This window comes from Acartia tonsa, chromosome 15 (genome assembly GCF_053477335.1).
Source record: "Acartia tonsa isolate MP-2025a chromosome 15, ASM5347733v1, whole genome shotgun sequence".
Classification (NCBI taxonomy): Eukaryota; Metazoa; Arthropoda; class Copepoda; order Calanoida; family Acartiidae; genus Acartia; species Acartia tonsa.
This window is the reverse complement of record NC_137274.1, coordinates 4208064-4223706: the sequence shown is the minus strand read 5'-3', so window position 1 is coordinate 4223706 and position 15643 is coordinate 4208064. Positions and strand designations below refer to the sequence as shown.

General features: G+C 31.6%; 1 protein-coding gene across 1 annotated transcript in view; it reads left to right on the top strand.

Moving 5' to 3' along the window:
• The window catches only part of LOC145307383 (uncharacterized), a 1515-nt gene extending 349 nt beyond the window's left edge, over nt 1-1166 (top strand). The window contains exons 1-4 of the mRNA XM_080149803.1: nt 1-17; nt 196-326; nt 529-661; nt 956-1166. The exon at nt 1-17 is cut by the window's left edge and continues 349 nt beyond it. Of these exons, the coding sequence (XP_080005929.1) occupies nt 1-17; nt 196-326; nt 529-661; nt 956-1125 (451 nt within the window). The 3' untranslated portion in view covers nt 1126-1166. The remainder of the gene's footprint in view (nt 18-195; nt 327-528; nt 662-955) is intronic.
• Nucleotides 1167-15643: the final 14477 nt, after the last annotated feature.

Sequence of the window (15643 nt, the reverse complement as noted above, 5' to 3'; positions counted from 1 at the left end):
AAACTACATCAACTCAGGTAAAATGTTATTGAAAAAGCATTGAAAAAGCTTGATGTCTGTCTGTCTTAAGCTTTAGATCTTGTTTTTTTTTCTTCTTTAAAATGTGACCCAATTTCCTACAGAGACACTGATCATTACCTTTTTTTATTTTTATTTTGGTAGGTAAATATAATTTAATTTTATGTATGTGTTTAGGTCATAATTGTGTAGAGACAGACCACAGTACAGACACAACAACAATGACTGCTGTGTCCCCCCTCCACTCTGTGTATGCTGTCTCTGGTGGTGGTGGGGGCACTGCTGGCTCTGAGCACACCTACCACAGTTATATAATATCTATAATTCATAGTAGCTTGATGTCTGTCTGTCTGAAGCTTAAGATCTCTGTAACCGCTGCACTAATTGGGCTCTAGACCTTCTGGTCCTGTGGTGGTTTTAAGCTTTTTTTTTCATGGGGGTTGGGACAGTGTTGATTACTTTTGTGTGTGTATGTATATCTTGAAAATAATTAAAATTCTTATTTGTAGTATTGACAATAATCACATCTACCACACCCTGGATCCAGGACCTCCGTCTGCTGCTACAGCAAACCTGTTTCACCTGCAGTTCCACCATTCCTCCACACCAGCAGCAGGACAGCCAGCAGCCAGATCTAGTCCAGGTACTTTACTTGATACCTTACCTCCTAAGAGCAGGATTCTCCAGAGCATTATCTGCTTGTAATGGGATGCCATACTCTTGACACCAAAACATATTAGGTTAAGTGACATCCATCAGACAACCAACCCTTTGATTGCACGAACTTTGTCTAAGAAGTCCTAACTGTGCATGAGTTGTGCATGTTTACAGGCCAAGACATTCCCCCTACTCTAACTATTTATATGCATAGCAGCAGTAGGAACCATTTTTAACGTCTGTTTTAATGTCTTTTGTAAAATCTGTTTACTTTGTTTAGGTTTTCCAGCACATGTACTGGATGCAGGTCTACAACCTCCAGCCCTGCACCATAACAACCGGAGCTCTACTGCCCATCATCAGCATCACCATGGCTCCCACACTCCCTCCAACTCAACATGCTCAGCTAAACGTCTTCTGTCTGGAGACCAAGGAGAATATATTGTCTAGAGACAGAGAGAGATAGACAGACAGACAAATATTCATTCAGAGACAGAACATGTTATTGGTCCACAGTTTGGTACTTGTAAAAATTTAGTCTGAAATACCCAATCTTAACAATCTTCTAGCTAAACAAGATGGGTAGATTTTATAACTGGTAACTGGAAATTCTAATGAAATCTAATTCAATTGTCATCCACTAGGAGTTCCCGCCTAATCATGATAAGTAAAGCTAAGATTAATATTTTTACATTCTGAACATGTTTGTAAAGTTCTTTATTAAATAACTCCTAAAGGGAATTAATTAATGGCCATTATATCAGTTGCATTGCTGAGGTCATACAAATTTAGTAACCAATAAATCATATATAGAGTTGTTTTATTAAAACCTCTATAAAGATTTTTAAAATAAAATTTTTTTTGTTATCATTGAGAAGTTTAAGCTTCTAGTGAATGAAATTAAAAATTAGATTTTGTTGAATTTTCTCGTTGCCAGATATGAAATCTACACATCTTGTATAACTATATGTCAGTGGTCTGTTAAAGATTAGAAATTTTAAACTAAATTTTTTATAGAAATGAAGTGTGGGTCTATACAGTGTACATATATTCAAAGGCTGTGAATTTTTAATGTATTTTAGTTTTATATTTTATACTAAAAAAGAATTACCTATGTGTTTAACCAATTTTAGTAAATTTATTTGTATCATTATTATTTTTAGAAATAAAGTTACCTATTAAACTTGTTTATTTTTAGGTAAATTTTATTTCAGATTTTTCAGACATAAAACTTATTCTTTAATTTTTTGGGATATTTATAATTATAATTTAGTCTTTTTTAATGCTATGTTAAAGTCTAAGAAAATTTAAGACCAAATTACGTAAAAGATATAACAATAGCCAATGATCCTAGAAGGCTAATTTTTTTTTATGTTGTACTCAAAGCAATTCCGAACAACTTTGCTTTTATGAAAAAGGTGAAAAAAATCACTCTAAACACCATTTTTTTTATTCGTAAGCACGTATGGTTTCTATATTTCTTCGGAAAATCCGTTTTTGGCGGCAAATCTGTTTTTGGCGGCAAAGGTTAGGTTAGGTTAGGTTAGGCTAGGCTTAATTAACCCATTAGTGCCGAACCGGACATTAAAACCCGGTTCCGAAAAATGGAAAAAAAAACCGGTTTCCGGCTCCATAATTGCATCATTCTCAGTATGAATCCCTCCTCTACTACCCTGGCTTTCATTTCCCCCTGGAGCAGGCAGTTTAGCTTACTTCCGTTTTATGGTATAGCTCAACAAAATTTGAAAATCATGAAATTCAAAATACCCCTTCTAACTTTTTTGTTTTTATAGTAAAGTCGCTGATTTTTTTCGTGAAATCTAATGTTTATTGACAAGTACATCTATATGTGAATTCGTTTTATTCAAATTATTATTTTTTATATGATTTTTTTATTGTTTTTTTACGCCCTATTATGACCCGGTTCGGCTTGGCCATACATACCCGAAAATTTTAAAACCCGGCTCGGTTTCGGTTTTTATTACCCGGTTTTAACTTTTCAACCAATAAAAATAACAATTAACGTCATTAGTAAGGGTTTGAGCCACCATAATAACCCTAGTAATCTCTATAGGTGTCACCCAATAGTTTTATTCTCGTTTTCTGATATGTAACACCCAAATTTTATATGTTCTTTTTTTGTAGTGTGTGTCTTTTAAAACTTCGAGCAACGGGTTTTTTTACCCGAAACGGCGGCACCTATAGCCGAATCACTAAATTTGAAATAAATCGCTTCGTATTATACTTGTAGCTCTTTAGATTACATGAGGTTGTGTAGTTTTCAATTACGGATCGTATCAAAGTTCTAAAAAGTGTTCATCTCACTTTTGGCGTTCAAAAATTACATTTTTCGATTTTTGGTCAAAATAACCGGGTTTATACAGGTCAACCGGGTTTTAAAACTGGGGGAAAGCACCAAAAACGGGTGTTAATGCCTGGTTGGTATTTATGGCCAAGCCGAACCGGGTTTTTTTGCAACTTTCCTGTGCACGCCACTAGAGCAAAACAAAAAAATACGAATTCCGTTTTGACCATTATAAAGCTTCCCTGAAACTTACAGCTCGATCGGCCCATAAAAGTGGCGCTCGGCACTAATGGGTTAAGCTAATTAAAGTCAAACTATTTCTACAGCCTAATCCTTGGCATAGAGTTCAATCTTTAGAATTAATTAATTGATTGATTTTTTCTTCTTGTAATTTTATAGTCCAACCCTTATATTGGCATAGAGTCCAATCCTTTAAAATTGATTGATTGATTGATTTTTTCTTGTTATTTTTACAGCCCAATTCTTAAAAGTTATCTAATTTTTCAAATGTAATTTCTACAGCCCAATCCTTAAATTGACATAGAGTCCAATCCTTAAATACTGATTGATTTTTCTTCTTGTAATTTCAATAGGCCAATCCTTAAATTGAAATTTTATTTAAGTTAATATAACCTGGGTTATGTTTAAGCCCAATCCTTAAAATTTTTTAATTAAGCTAATATAACCTGGGTTATGTAAGCCCAATCCTTAAAAAAATTGTTTTAAGGTAAGATAACCTGGGTTATGTTTAAGCCCAATCCTTAAAAATCTTTATTTAAGTTAATATAACCTGGGTTATGTTTAAGCCTAATCCTTATAATTTTAATTAAGCTAAGATAACCTGGGTTATGTTAAAGCCCAATCCTTAAAAATCTTTATTTAAGTTAATATAGCCTGGGTTATGTTTAAGCCTGATCCTTAAATTTTTAATTAAGCTTTATTTAAGTTAATATAACCTGGGTTATGTAAGCCCAATCCTTAAAAAAATTTATTTAAGTTAAGATAACCTGGGTCAGTTTAAAGCCCAATCCTTAAAAATTTGATTTAAGTTAAGATAACCTGGGTTAGGTTAAAGCCCGATCCTTAAAATTTTTATTCAAGTTAAGATAACCTGGGCTTTGTTTGCGCCCAATCCTTATAGATTTTGATTTAAGTTAAGATAACCTGGGTTAGGTTAAAGCCCAATCCTTAAAAATTTTATTTAAGTTAAGATAACCTGGGTGAGGTTAAGGCCCGATCCTTAAAGATTTTATTTAAGTTAAGATAACCTGGGCTTTGTTTGCGCCCAATCCTTAAAAAATTTTATGTAAGTTAAGATAACCTGGGTTATGTTTAAGCCCAATCCTTAAAAAGTTAAGTTAAGATATAGGCCAGTATACATTTAATTAGTCCAATGGTAATAATGGTACACAGGTATTGTAACCAGGTAAAGAAAATATAAACAAATTATAGCTGGGTACTAGTTTGGTAAACAGGTATTGTGCCCAGGTAAACAAAATATAAACAAAGTGTAGCTGGGTACTAGTTTGGCTGGGTATTATTATAATACCCAGGCCAGTATACATTAAATTTGACCAATGGCAGGCCAGTATACTTTAAATTTGACCAATGGCAGGCCAGTATAAATTAAATTTGACCAATGGCAGGCCAGTATACATTTAATTTGATGGATATACCCAGGTAACAACTAGAGTATTGATGGATATACCCAGGTAACAACTAGAGTATTGGTGAATATACCAAAGCTACCAGAAGGGAAGATAGGATTGTAGAGGGGCCTGTACATCAGCCATAACGTGCCATAGTAGATAGATAGATAGATAGTGTCTATTGTCTTGAAACCCGAGCGAAGCGAGGCGTGATACATACCAAAGCTAAAACAAGGGGAGATAGAGAGGTAGAAGGGCCATCAGCCATAACGGATAGATAGATAGATAGATAGATAGATAGATAGATAGATAGATAGATAGATAGATAGATAGATAGATAGATAGATAGATAGATAGATAGATAGATAGATAGATAGATAGATAGATAGATAGATAGATAGATAGATAGATAGATAGATAGATAGATAGATAGATAGATAGATAGATAGATAGATAGATAGATAGATAGATAGATAGATAGATAGATAGATAGATAGATAGATAGATAGATAGATAGATAGATAGATAGATAGATAGATAGATAGATAGATAGATAGATAGATAGATAGATAGATAGATAGATAGATAGATAGATAGATAGATAAATAGATAGATAGATAGATAGATAGATAGATAGATAGATAGATAGATAGATAGATAGATAGATAGATAGATAGATAGATAGATAGATAGATAGATAGATAGATAGATAGATAGATAGATAGATAGATAGATAGATAGATAGATAGATAGATAGATAGATAGATAGATAGATAGATAGATAGATAGATAGATAGATAGATAGATAGATAGATAGATAGATAGATAGATAGATAGATAGATAGATAGATAGATAGATAGATAGATAGATAGATAGATAGATAGATAGATAGATAGATAGATAGATAGATAGATAGATAGATAGATAGATAGATAGATAGATAGATAGATAGATAGATAGATAGATAGATAGATAGATAGATAGATAGATAGATAGATAGATAGATAGATAGATAGATAGATAGATAGATAGATAGATAAATAGATAGATAGATAGATTCTTTAACTGAAGCGAAGCAACCTGAGAGAGAGAGAGAGATAATAAAGAGGTTCTTAACTGTTTTTTCCATGGGTGTAGTTCAAGTGCCTTTAACCGGAGCGAAGCGACGTGTAATATAAGGAATGAGAGAGAGAGATAAATAAAAATATTTTTAAAAATTAATATATATTTTTTTATAACATCTTTCAATTAGTATTAACTTTTCAACCAATAAAAAAATGCCTAAATAAATTTGGTCTATATTTTGTAGCAGTCTAATACTCTGCAATATCTATTGAGGATTTAACCCCAGCTATTCCAGACCAAATTTCCGGCTCTATATATTAGTAAAGAAATCTTCCGCTAGGATTCGCAATTTTTAAACAAAATAAGACACATACCTACAAACTTCCATCAATGTTAGGTAAAAAAATGACATATTCTACACCACACACATATTAGGAAACAGTTTCATGTAACAAAAAAGTCAGTTTAATACAAAACAACATATGGTTGACGGCAGATGGCTACCTATACTTCCTTGTCAATAGAATATCAGCTTATATATACTAAGTATATCTAATGCATACCTCCTGCACAACATTGAAATCCATTAGACCAAGACTACATTAGACTGGTCTACTTTTGGTTTCCAATCTTTTTATGCAATTTTCTTTGTCCCTAAGTACTTTTTTACTAAAAGCACGTTATAATCAATCAAACCCTGTACCCAAGATAACCTAACCTATAATCTTTAATATATATTTTTACTTTTTTGTATTTATTTCTTAAACTAATTTTAGGGTTCTAAAGGGATAAGACAATGGCTGTTAAGTTAACTGTGGCACGTTATTAGTAATCAATAAGACAAATTGATATACATCCACAATGATGATACACAAAATTACCCCTCCTGTAGATTACAATTAGTGGTTGAAATTAAAATTCAATAAAAAGCAACATAATAAGAAAACATTATGTTACCATCATATTACAGACAATTTATACAACTAATAGTACCCAAGAAAAGTCAAACAAAGTATGCTAGGAAATTTTATAGTACAAGTATATCCTGTTTTGAATTTTAAAAAGATACTAAAATTAATTGGTAGATTTTTCATCAAATTTTTCCAAGATTTTTTTTGAAAAATATTTAATTTTTAAAAGTAAAGCTTTTCTATAATTAGAGTAGGTCCGTACATCCGTCCGTAACTTTTTGTTAATTTAAGCATGTTAGAATTGTCCTATAGATTTTATAGTGATTCCTGTAGTAGTAGGTACGATAGAGAAAGCACAACAACTCTATGAACGTTACCAGAATGTCCGTACGTCCATTTAAATCATGTTGATTTTTAACTTGTTTTAACAGCAAATTTTATGTGATATACTTAATCAATTGATCTGATTTTCGGCATAATGATTCCTAGGACAACTAAGTACAATGTTATAGGCGAAGCATCTCTATAATCAAGTCCTAAGAATGTAAGTATGTCCTTAAACATTATAATGCATTTAAGTAGTTTTTCAACAAATTTACTTACAATTTTGGTTCGAAATTTTATACATTTATATACTGATTATTCAGTTCTTACACTCTAAAAGTGTTAATGTTTGTTTGTCCGACATTATCTATTAAAAACTTTGGGTACCAGTATACCAACAAATACAAATCAGTTTGAGGGTTAGATAAAATGTCGTCATTGCCAGAAAAACTGCTAAAATCACGAAACCTTAACAATTATTATTTTACTATCATATGGCTGAGATCAATTCAAATAAGCCCCATCCTCATTTCTAAATTATAATAGTGAAACTACCCAATAGTGTTTTTCTCTGTATGTCCTTTTGTCTCAAATTCAAATATTTATTGGGACAAAACAACATATACATTTAATATTCAACATTCATAAATGGTAATTACATTGCATTAAGAATTTATTAATAAACTATTTTTTATATAAACAATGAATACTATAGGATTAACACTATATAATACAAGTATCCAAGGACTGAAAAACGCCTGAGGGCGGTCTTGACAGCCTTTTAATTTTAGACTTCGATTTAAATGTTTTTTTTAAGCGGTCTTTTATATAAGTAACTAGCGGCTTTGCCCCTAGCCTCTAGGGGCTTTGCCCCAAGAGGTAATTAAAAAAAATTAAGTAACCCCACTACTTTCTATTTAAAAAAAAAATTGGGGGGGATTTTTGTTGTTTTTGGGGGGGGTTGGGGGTGTCCCACCCCCAAAGAAAATAGCCTAAAACCACCACAGGACCAGTAGGTATATACCCTGAAGAGTAGAATCCGATCGGTTCAGTGGTTACCGAGATCTTAAGGGACAGACAGACGGACAGATATCAAGCTACTGTCTGTCTGAAATGCAAAGATTCTTCACAGCATATTTATTTAAAAAAGGATGACATCAAGAATAAACTAGAGCAGTGTAATACAAAATAAAGATAAATAAATCACAAAATACAAAATAAAAATAAATAAATCACGAAACCTTTTATGATTTATAATGTGGAAATCTAGGAATCGATCTAGCACCACAACCAATTAGCAAATCTTAATGAAACTTTGTGGGGATTTGTAAATTTAATCCCTAAAAATATCAGCCGTCTATCTAGAATAGGAGTGGAGAAAATAAAGGAAACTTTAAAATCTAGGAATCGAACTAGCACCCCAAACAATAGACAAATCTTAACAAAACTTAACAAAAATGCAGAATATGAACTTATTTTATCCCTGAAAGATTAAGCCGTCTATCTTGAATAGGAGTCAAGAAAATTTTTAAAAGTTAAAAATGTAGGTATCAATCTATCACCCTAATTAATTGAAAATATTAATGTTAACATATTTAATCCCCAAAAATTAAAAATGGGCCGAGAAAATCACGATTCCCCCACCTTGTCTCTTACGGACAGACGGACATTTGGAATTATAGAGTAGCTTCACTACTAAAAAGTTGTTGTCCAAAAAGTAAAGTTTTAAATGGACTTTCTGGTAGCAATTATTGAGATACTACGCTTCCTAAATTGTACATAATTGTTATAGAAAAGATTTGCTTTTAAAAATATATACATAAATAATAATTTAACATTTTAAAAGTTCTTTTTAGACTTAGAAAAAATGAAACTTCCCCATCCCCCCCCCCCCCTCAAAAATGTCTGTCTGTCTGTCTGGGTGTACTGATACACAGCTAAACCAATATTGTTCTCATAGGTCCCTGGAAGTTTTATAACTATTTTGGGGGAGGGTACCACCATCCTCTCAAGAAGAAATTATTTATGCAAAAAAATCATGGTAGAAATCTTCAAAAATTATGTAATATCGCCTTTTCATAACCTTTTTTTTAAAGACCCTTTTTTAATTTATAGATAAATTTGTGCAAAATAAAATTTGGTGCTATGACTAATTCAGCAAAACTTGTTTTTTAAAGAACCCACCTCATAAAAGTCATTTATGTGGAACACTGTGTAAATATCAGCTCATACCAATAACGAAATTATACGTGTTTTTCAGCTGTCGTTGGGGGGCAACACATTGTAAAATTGACGACCTCTCCATTTGCCCACCAAATTTTATTTTAGATTTATTTCACTTGTTGGTTTTGCCTTATTCAAGTGTAAATATATTCTTGGGCAAAACAAACAAATGTAATAAACGGACAAACTTTTTTCTTTACCTTTTAGGAAAATTAAAATTACACCTTATACTTATATAAAAGTAAAAGGAAGTTTGTCTGTCTGTCTCTTTGTATGTACCAGAAGATCATGAAACCACTCAATTCATATTTGGAAGGGGGATTACTCCCCCCCCATTTGTTTTTACCTTTCCTTTTCAAAACTTTTTAAAAAAATTGTAAGTGGGAGATGGACTCTTCCCCCTCCTTGCCACCCCTAGGGGAGTAGCACTAGTATAGAATAAAGAAAAGTTGGAAAAGTTTGTTAGCTACTTTGTCTAGAAAACGTTCAACTTTAATATTATAAATGGTTTGCAATATAACAAGGATGAAAACATCCATAAAAGCAAAGCTCTGAAACGCAAGGACAAACAAACACTAATACTTGTATAGTGTCAGAACTGAAAAATCAAAACATAAATGTATAATTGTCGAATCAAAATCTTAATTAAATTTGTTGAAAAACTGCTTAAATACAGGATAATGTTTAAGAACATACTTACGTTTTTAGGACTTGATTGTAGAGATGCGTCGCTTATAACATTGTACTTTGTTGTCCTAGGAATCAGTATTCCAAAAATCAAATCAATCGGATAATTTTATCACATACAAATTTGTTGTTATAAATCAATATCCTTAAAATGGACTTACGGACATTCTGGTAAAGATTATAGAGTTGCTACGCTTTCTAAATCGTACCTAACTACTACAGGAATCACTATGCAAAGTTTGAAGTCAGTGGACAATTCTAACACGCATAAATTAACAAAAAAAGCTATCTGTTACAGACGGACAGACCGAACATAATTATAGAAAAGCTTCGCTTTTAAAAATTCCAATTAGAGATAATGACCCAAAATACTCGATTATAATATAAGTTATTTCACGCATTGTATTATAAACAGCTTTCTGCGGATATAAATGCATCATGGGGCTAAAGAAACTGGTTCTCATCTACATTTACATTCATAGAAAATCGGATATAATTTTTCAGTATGGCTAAAACTCAGTTCTAATCCACAGGATATTAATCGGTTTTGAAGCAATACATAAGATTAAAACTGGTTAAAATCTTATGATTGTACATTTTTATATTCATAGAAAGCTGGATATAATACAATGCTAGAAATAGATTTTTTGGTTGGATGAGAGCCGCTTCCTATCCACCGAATTTGAATGAATAGAAATATAATTAAAGGAATTAAAATTAATACATCATTATAATGTGTTTTAAGTTACCATCAAATCCTTATGAAAAAATGGATTCTTTAATTGTATAAATGTATAGATTGCAAAAAGACCTATCAGTCGTGGATTAATTGATTATTGAACAGCTTTTAATAATACAAAATGTTTTTAGAAAATTTATTTCCTGTCATAGATTGCCTTAAAAATTCCGTTTGAACTTAAAATGTAATAAAATTAAGAATATGTTAAAGCTTAAATACTAAATAACAAGGATGACAACATCCATAATAGCGAAGCTCTGAAACTGTAGGACAAACGGACATTAACACTTGTATAGTGTCAGAACTGAATAATCAGAATATAAATGTATAAGAGTCAAAGCAAAAATGTAGAAAAACTGCTTGATACAGGATAATGTTGATGGACATGCTTACATTTTCAGGACTTGATTATAAAGTTGCATCTCTTACTACATTATACTTTGTTGTCCCAGGAATCAATATACCAAAAATCAGATCAATCCGATGATTAGATCACATAAAAATTTGTGTTAAAAAAGTAAAAAAATCAACATGTTTAAAATGGACGTACAGACATTTTGGTAACAATTATAGAGTTGCTAGGCTTCTTAAATCGTACCTAACTACTACAGGAATCATCATGCAAAGTTTGAAGTAAATAGGACAATTCTAACATGCCTAAATAACGAAAAAGGCTAGGCTATACTCAAAAAACGCCTATCTCAAAAAACGCCTTTTTCATAAAGTGCCGACTACTTTTTGAAAAAAATAAAGCCTAATTTATAAATAGTATTCAATAGAATAATACAATACTTGTCATTCATGATCTCTTACTTAAAACAAAAATAAACAGTTACCAAATCAACCAATTAATAAACTATGTACAAATATGGATAAAATGGTAACCTAGAGTGGTAACCTAGAATAATACAATACTTGTCATTCATGATCTCTTTCTTAAACACAAATAAACAGTTACCAAATTCACCAGTTAATAAACTATGTACAAATATGGATAAAATGGTAAACTAAAGAGTAGCTGCTATATTAAGAAATAGGGATAGTTTAAATAAATGGAAAATGGGAGTTGTGATAAAACTATTGGAGGAAAAACGCTTAAGAGGAAAGGGTTTAATTACTGAAGCTTATTCAAAAGTACATAATTTTTTAATCTGATGAAAATAAGAAGAAATATAGAGTTAAGACATTAAAAATGTTAAATTGCTTTAATTTATAATAATTATTCTTAACTAATTTTTTATTTTGAGGAACAGCTATATAATTCTGATAATTTTAATGCATATAATACTCCATAAATATTTTGTATATTTTTTGTGTATTTTAATAATTATATAACATGAATATAAAACTTCTTATAAGTAAAGTAAAAACTAGAACAAAATTTTGTGTTTTCCAAACTATTTATACCTTCCTTACATCCTACCCAAATTTCACAACCCTATTTTGAAATTAACCCAACCCAAATTCCACAACATCTGTATGAATATCTCTTAACAAATTTACTAGGTTTAGTCATATTTACAACATTTCAACCCGATTTTCTGGTAATTCAAGATATTAGGTCAAATAATAAAGAAAATAAATAAGAAGTATGTTTTAATAGAGCTCATAGTTGTTCATCTCATTAATAACTGAAAAGTAAACTGGGTTGTTTGAAGAAGATATATGAAATAAAGAAACTTAAAACATGAATTCACTAGGTAAAAGTTTTTGTTATTCAATTGTGATCAATTTTCAAAAAGCACACCTGTAGTATGTTATTGCTCAAAATGATTAAAAGAATAAAAAGTGCTTAAGAAATGTAAAAGAGTGATATTCAGGGAATAGATATTTAAATAAGAAGATTTATAATGTACATATTGTACAATCTGTTACAGATGGACGGACTGGCCCTAATTATAGAAAAGCTTCGCTTTTAATAAAACATAAATATTATAGGGAAATTCAAGGGCATACAAGATTTCTTATTTTAGGTGGGGGAAGAAAATTATAAATTTTGGGAGTGCCTAAGGTACCCTATATTCATTTCAAGGGGGGGGGGGGGGGTAAAAATAAAAAAAAATTGGTGTGGGGGGGGGGGAGGTAATCACAATATTACTTCCTTAGACGTCTCTGTATAGTAGTGAATGCATGTAACAAATGTTTCCAAATTAGTGTTCAAAATAAATATTATAGGAAATAATTGTTAAACCAATATTTTTTTTGAATTTTTATCAATGCTTGATCACCATTAATTATTTTTCCAATAAAAAGGCTTCTTTTTATAGTTTATTTTACGTCAATAGTGTGTACTCTAGTGTAATGCTTGAATTTGAATTCGACTGAGAATATTATTAAAGGGGTAAGACAATGACCGAAAAATCAATGTACATCCCAAATGATGTTACACAAAATTACCCCTAATAATGCTATGGTAATAAAAAGCCAAGTGTCCCCTTTCTGACTGATGTTATTAGGTATTAGAGGTATCACCCCATAATGCATCTTTACAGCACATATCCCTACCTCCTCCCCACATTATTGGTTATTGATAGCAAAAATATGAGCTCAGTGAAAAAGTAAGTAGACCCAGTAAGTGGTACCTGTCTTCTTCCAGATTGGGACCAGTGAACTGCTGCAGGCAAAGGAGGATGGTTTGACCACATCATCAGCTAGTCAGGCATCCAGTTTGGAATCATGGAGAGGGTTCAGCTTTAGGAACTGTTGCCACATTGGCTGCATCTGTGGCTTCAGCTTCAACTTCGTATGAGCAGTCAAGATTGGTGCCCAAGAAGATGATATGGTACATGTAGACCAGATTCCAGGCTTCCTTCTTCAGCTCGGGCTGGCCCTGCATGATGTTGTTGTCAGGTCCTCCCACAGCTTGTCCCTATCTAGTGAGTCCAAAAGTGGGCCTTATGGTGGGTCCATGGGCCCCAAAGTTGGGGTGGCTGTTGATCAGCTTGTCCTGCCAAACCAGATCTGTACTGTCAGGCCATCGGGCAATAACTTCAGTTGTTTGTCTTGAACACAGTCAAACAGATGGATGGAATTCTAAACATTATGGGTTGTATCACCAAGATTTTAAATACTTTAGAAAGTTTGTTCATCTTAAACAAAGACACAAGTCTTAATTTGTATTAAAATATGCACTCTCCATAGAGAAAAATTCTACACAAGGGTCTCAAGCTGTCATATCCTGGAGAGGAAGGTAGATTCAAAATTCAATATTGTTATCTCATTGTCATTGCTTGAGCATAAATTGTGATGTTTTTTATCATGATTTGACTAAAACTGTGGGGTTTTTATTGAAAAAATTAAAGTGATTGGTTTTTTTAACACCTTTTATTGAGCAGTACCATCCTATTATATAAAGTAGTAAGCATTTTTTTGTGTGTCCCAAAGGATATCGCTAACCGCTGAACCAATATTGTTCTCCTTTACAGTAAAGCTTCTTATAGGTCCTGGGAAGGTTTTAAACTATTTTTGGAGAGGGTGTCTTCAGCCCCCTCCCCTCAAAAAATATTTTTTTTAACTCTTTTGAAACTCAAATTTAAAATGGGATGCGGTTGACTTTTACCCCTCCTACCAGTGCCCCTAGAGGCTTCTATCTGCTAGTAGTTCTAATAGCAATAATGATAGAATATTTTGGGTCATTATCTCTAATTGGAATAAATACTTTACACAATTTACTAATATTGAGCATCAACATAATTTTTATAATATCATGCAATAATGAAAGGACATTTTGGGTCATTATCTCTAATTGGAATAAATGCATTGCACACAATTCATTAATATTGAACATTACCATAATTTTAATAGCAATAATGATAGGATATTTTGGGTCATTATCTCTAATTGGAATAAATATATCGCAAACAATTTACCCATAGGTATTGAGCATTACCATAATTTTTACTGCAATAATGATAGGACATTTTGGGTCATTATCTCTAATTGGAGAATACACAGGTTGAACACTATTTACAATTATTGAAATTAAACATTACTATAAAATATCAATGTATGTAGAAGAATTTTAAACAAATTTTTCTGGCAATAACTTTATTCAACACAAGTGCTACTCCCCTAGAGGCTTCAAGGGAAATAGTAATAGACCTTTAAAAAGCTTCACTGTAAAGGATGACATTTTCATTTCAGTGGTTGGCATGATCTTATAGACAAACAACCCTATTCTTTTATATAAAGATAAGGGATAATTTTTCCTCTCAAAACCAGAGATTAGGTCTAATTTGGAGTAATATAAACATGTACAACAATACAACAGGCAAATTATGGTAGATTAATACATGTCATACATGGTTGTCATATTTCCTCAAATTTAATCTATAATTTTTATAGCCCAGGGTGTCTTGGAGCTATTTAATGGAAGCAGTAGGAATGCATTCCAAAAAATAAATAGAAATATAAACATCCCAGGACCTATGTTAATCATTAATTAAAATTTACAGACAAAACAATAATTTTAATTTAGGATTTACTTTCAAATTTTTTTCTTTCTGTGCTATCAAATGCAGATTTTCTTGGGAAGCATTTGGAGACAATTTAGAGTCTTCTTTAAAATGATAAATTTTGAATTGAGCTGGTTAACTCATATGGTTCTCCTCTACAGATAAGCTTTTATAGGTCCAGAGAAGGTTTATAACTTTTTGAGGTAGGGCACCTTTACCTTCACAAAAGATAGCCTCTGAAAAACCTCCCCTTCCCCCTCAAAAAAACCTTTTCTTTAGTCTGAAATTAAAAGTGGAAGAATTCACCTCTCCCTTCCCTCTAATTTCCTTAGAGGCCCATAATTTCATATTTCTTGTATATATGCAACTATGCATTTAACTTGGTTAGAAATATCAAACCAACTTAATACAAGAATAATGGCTTCCAAAAAGGTTAAAAACTTTTAGCTGCAGAACTCAAATATGACTTTATTATTTGTAAGACTACAAATCTGATCATCTTAAAACATAAAAGATTTGAAATAAACATTTTATGATGATAATTTGTATTCCTTTTCAATAACTGTAGCCAAAAATTTACATAAACATTATGATGAAATCATTCCTAGAA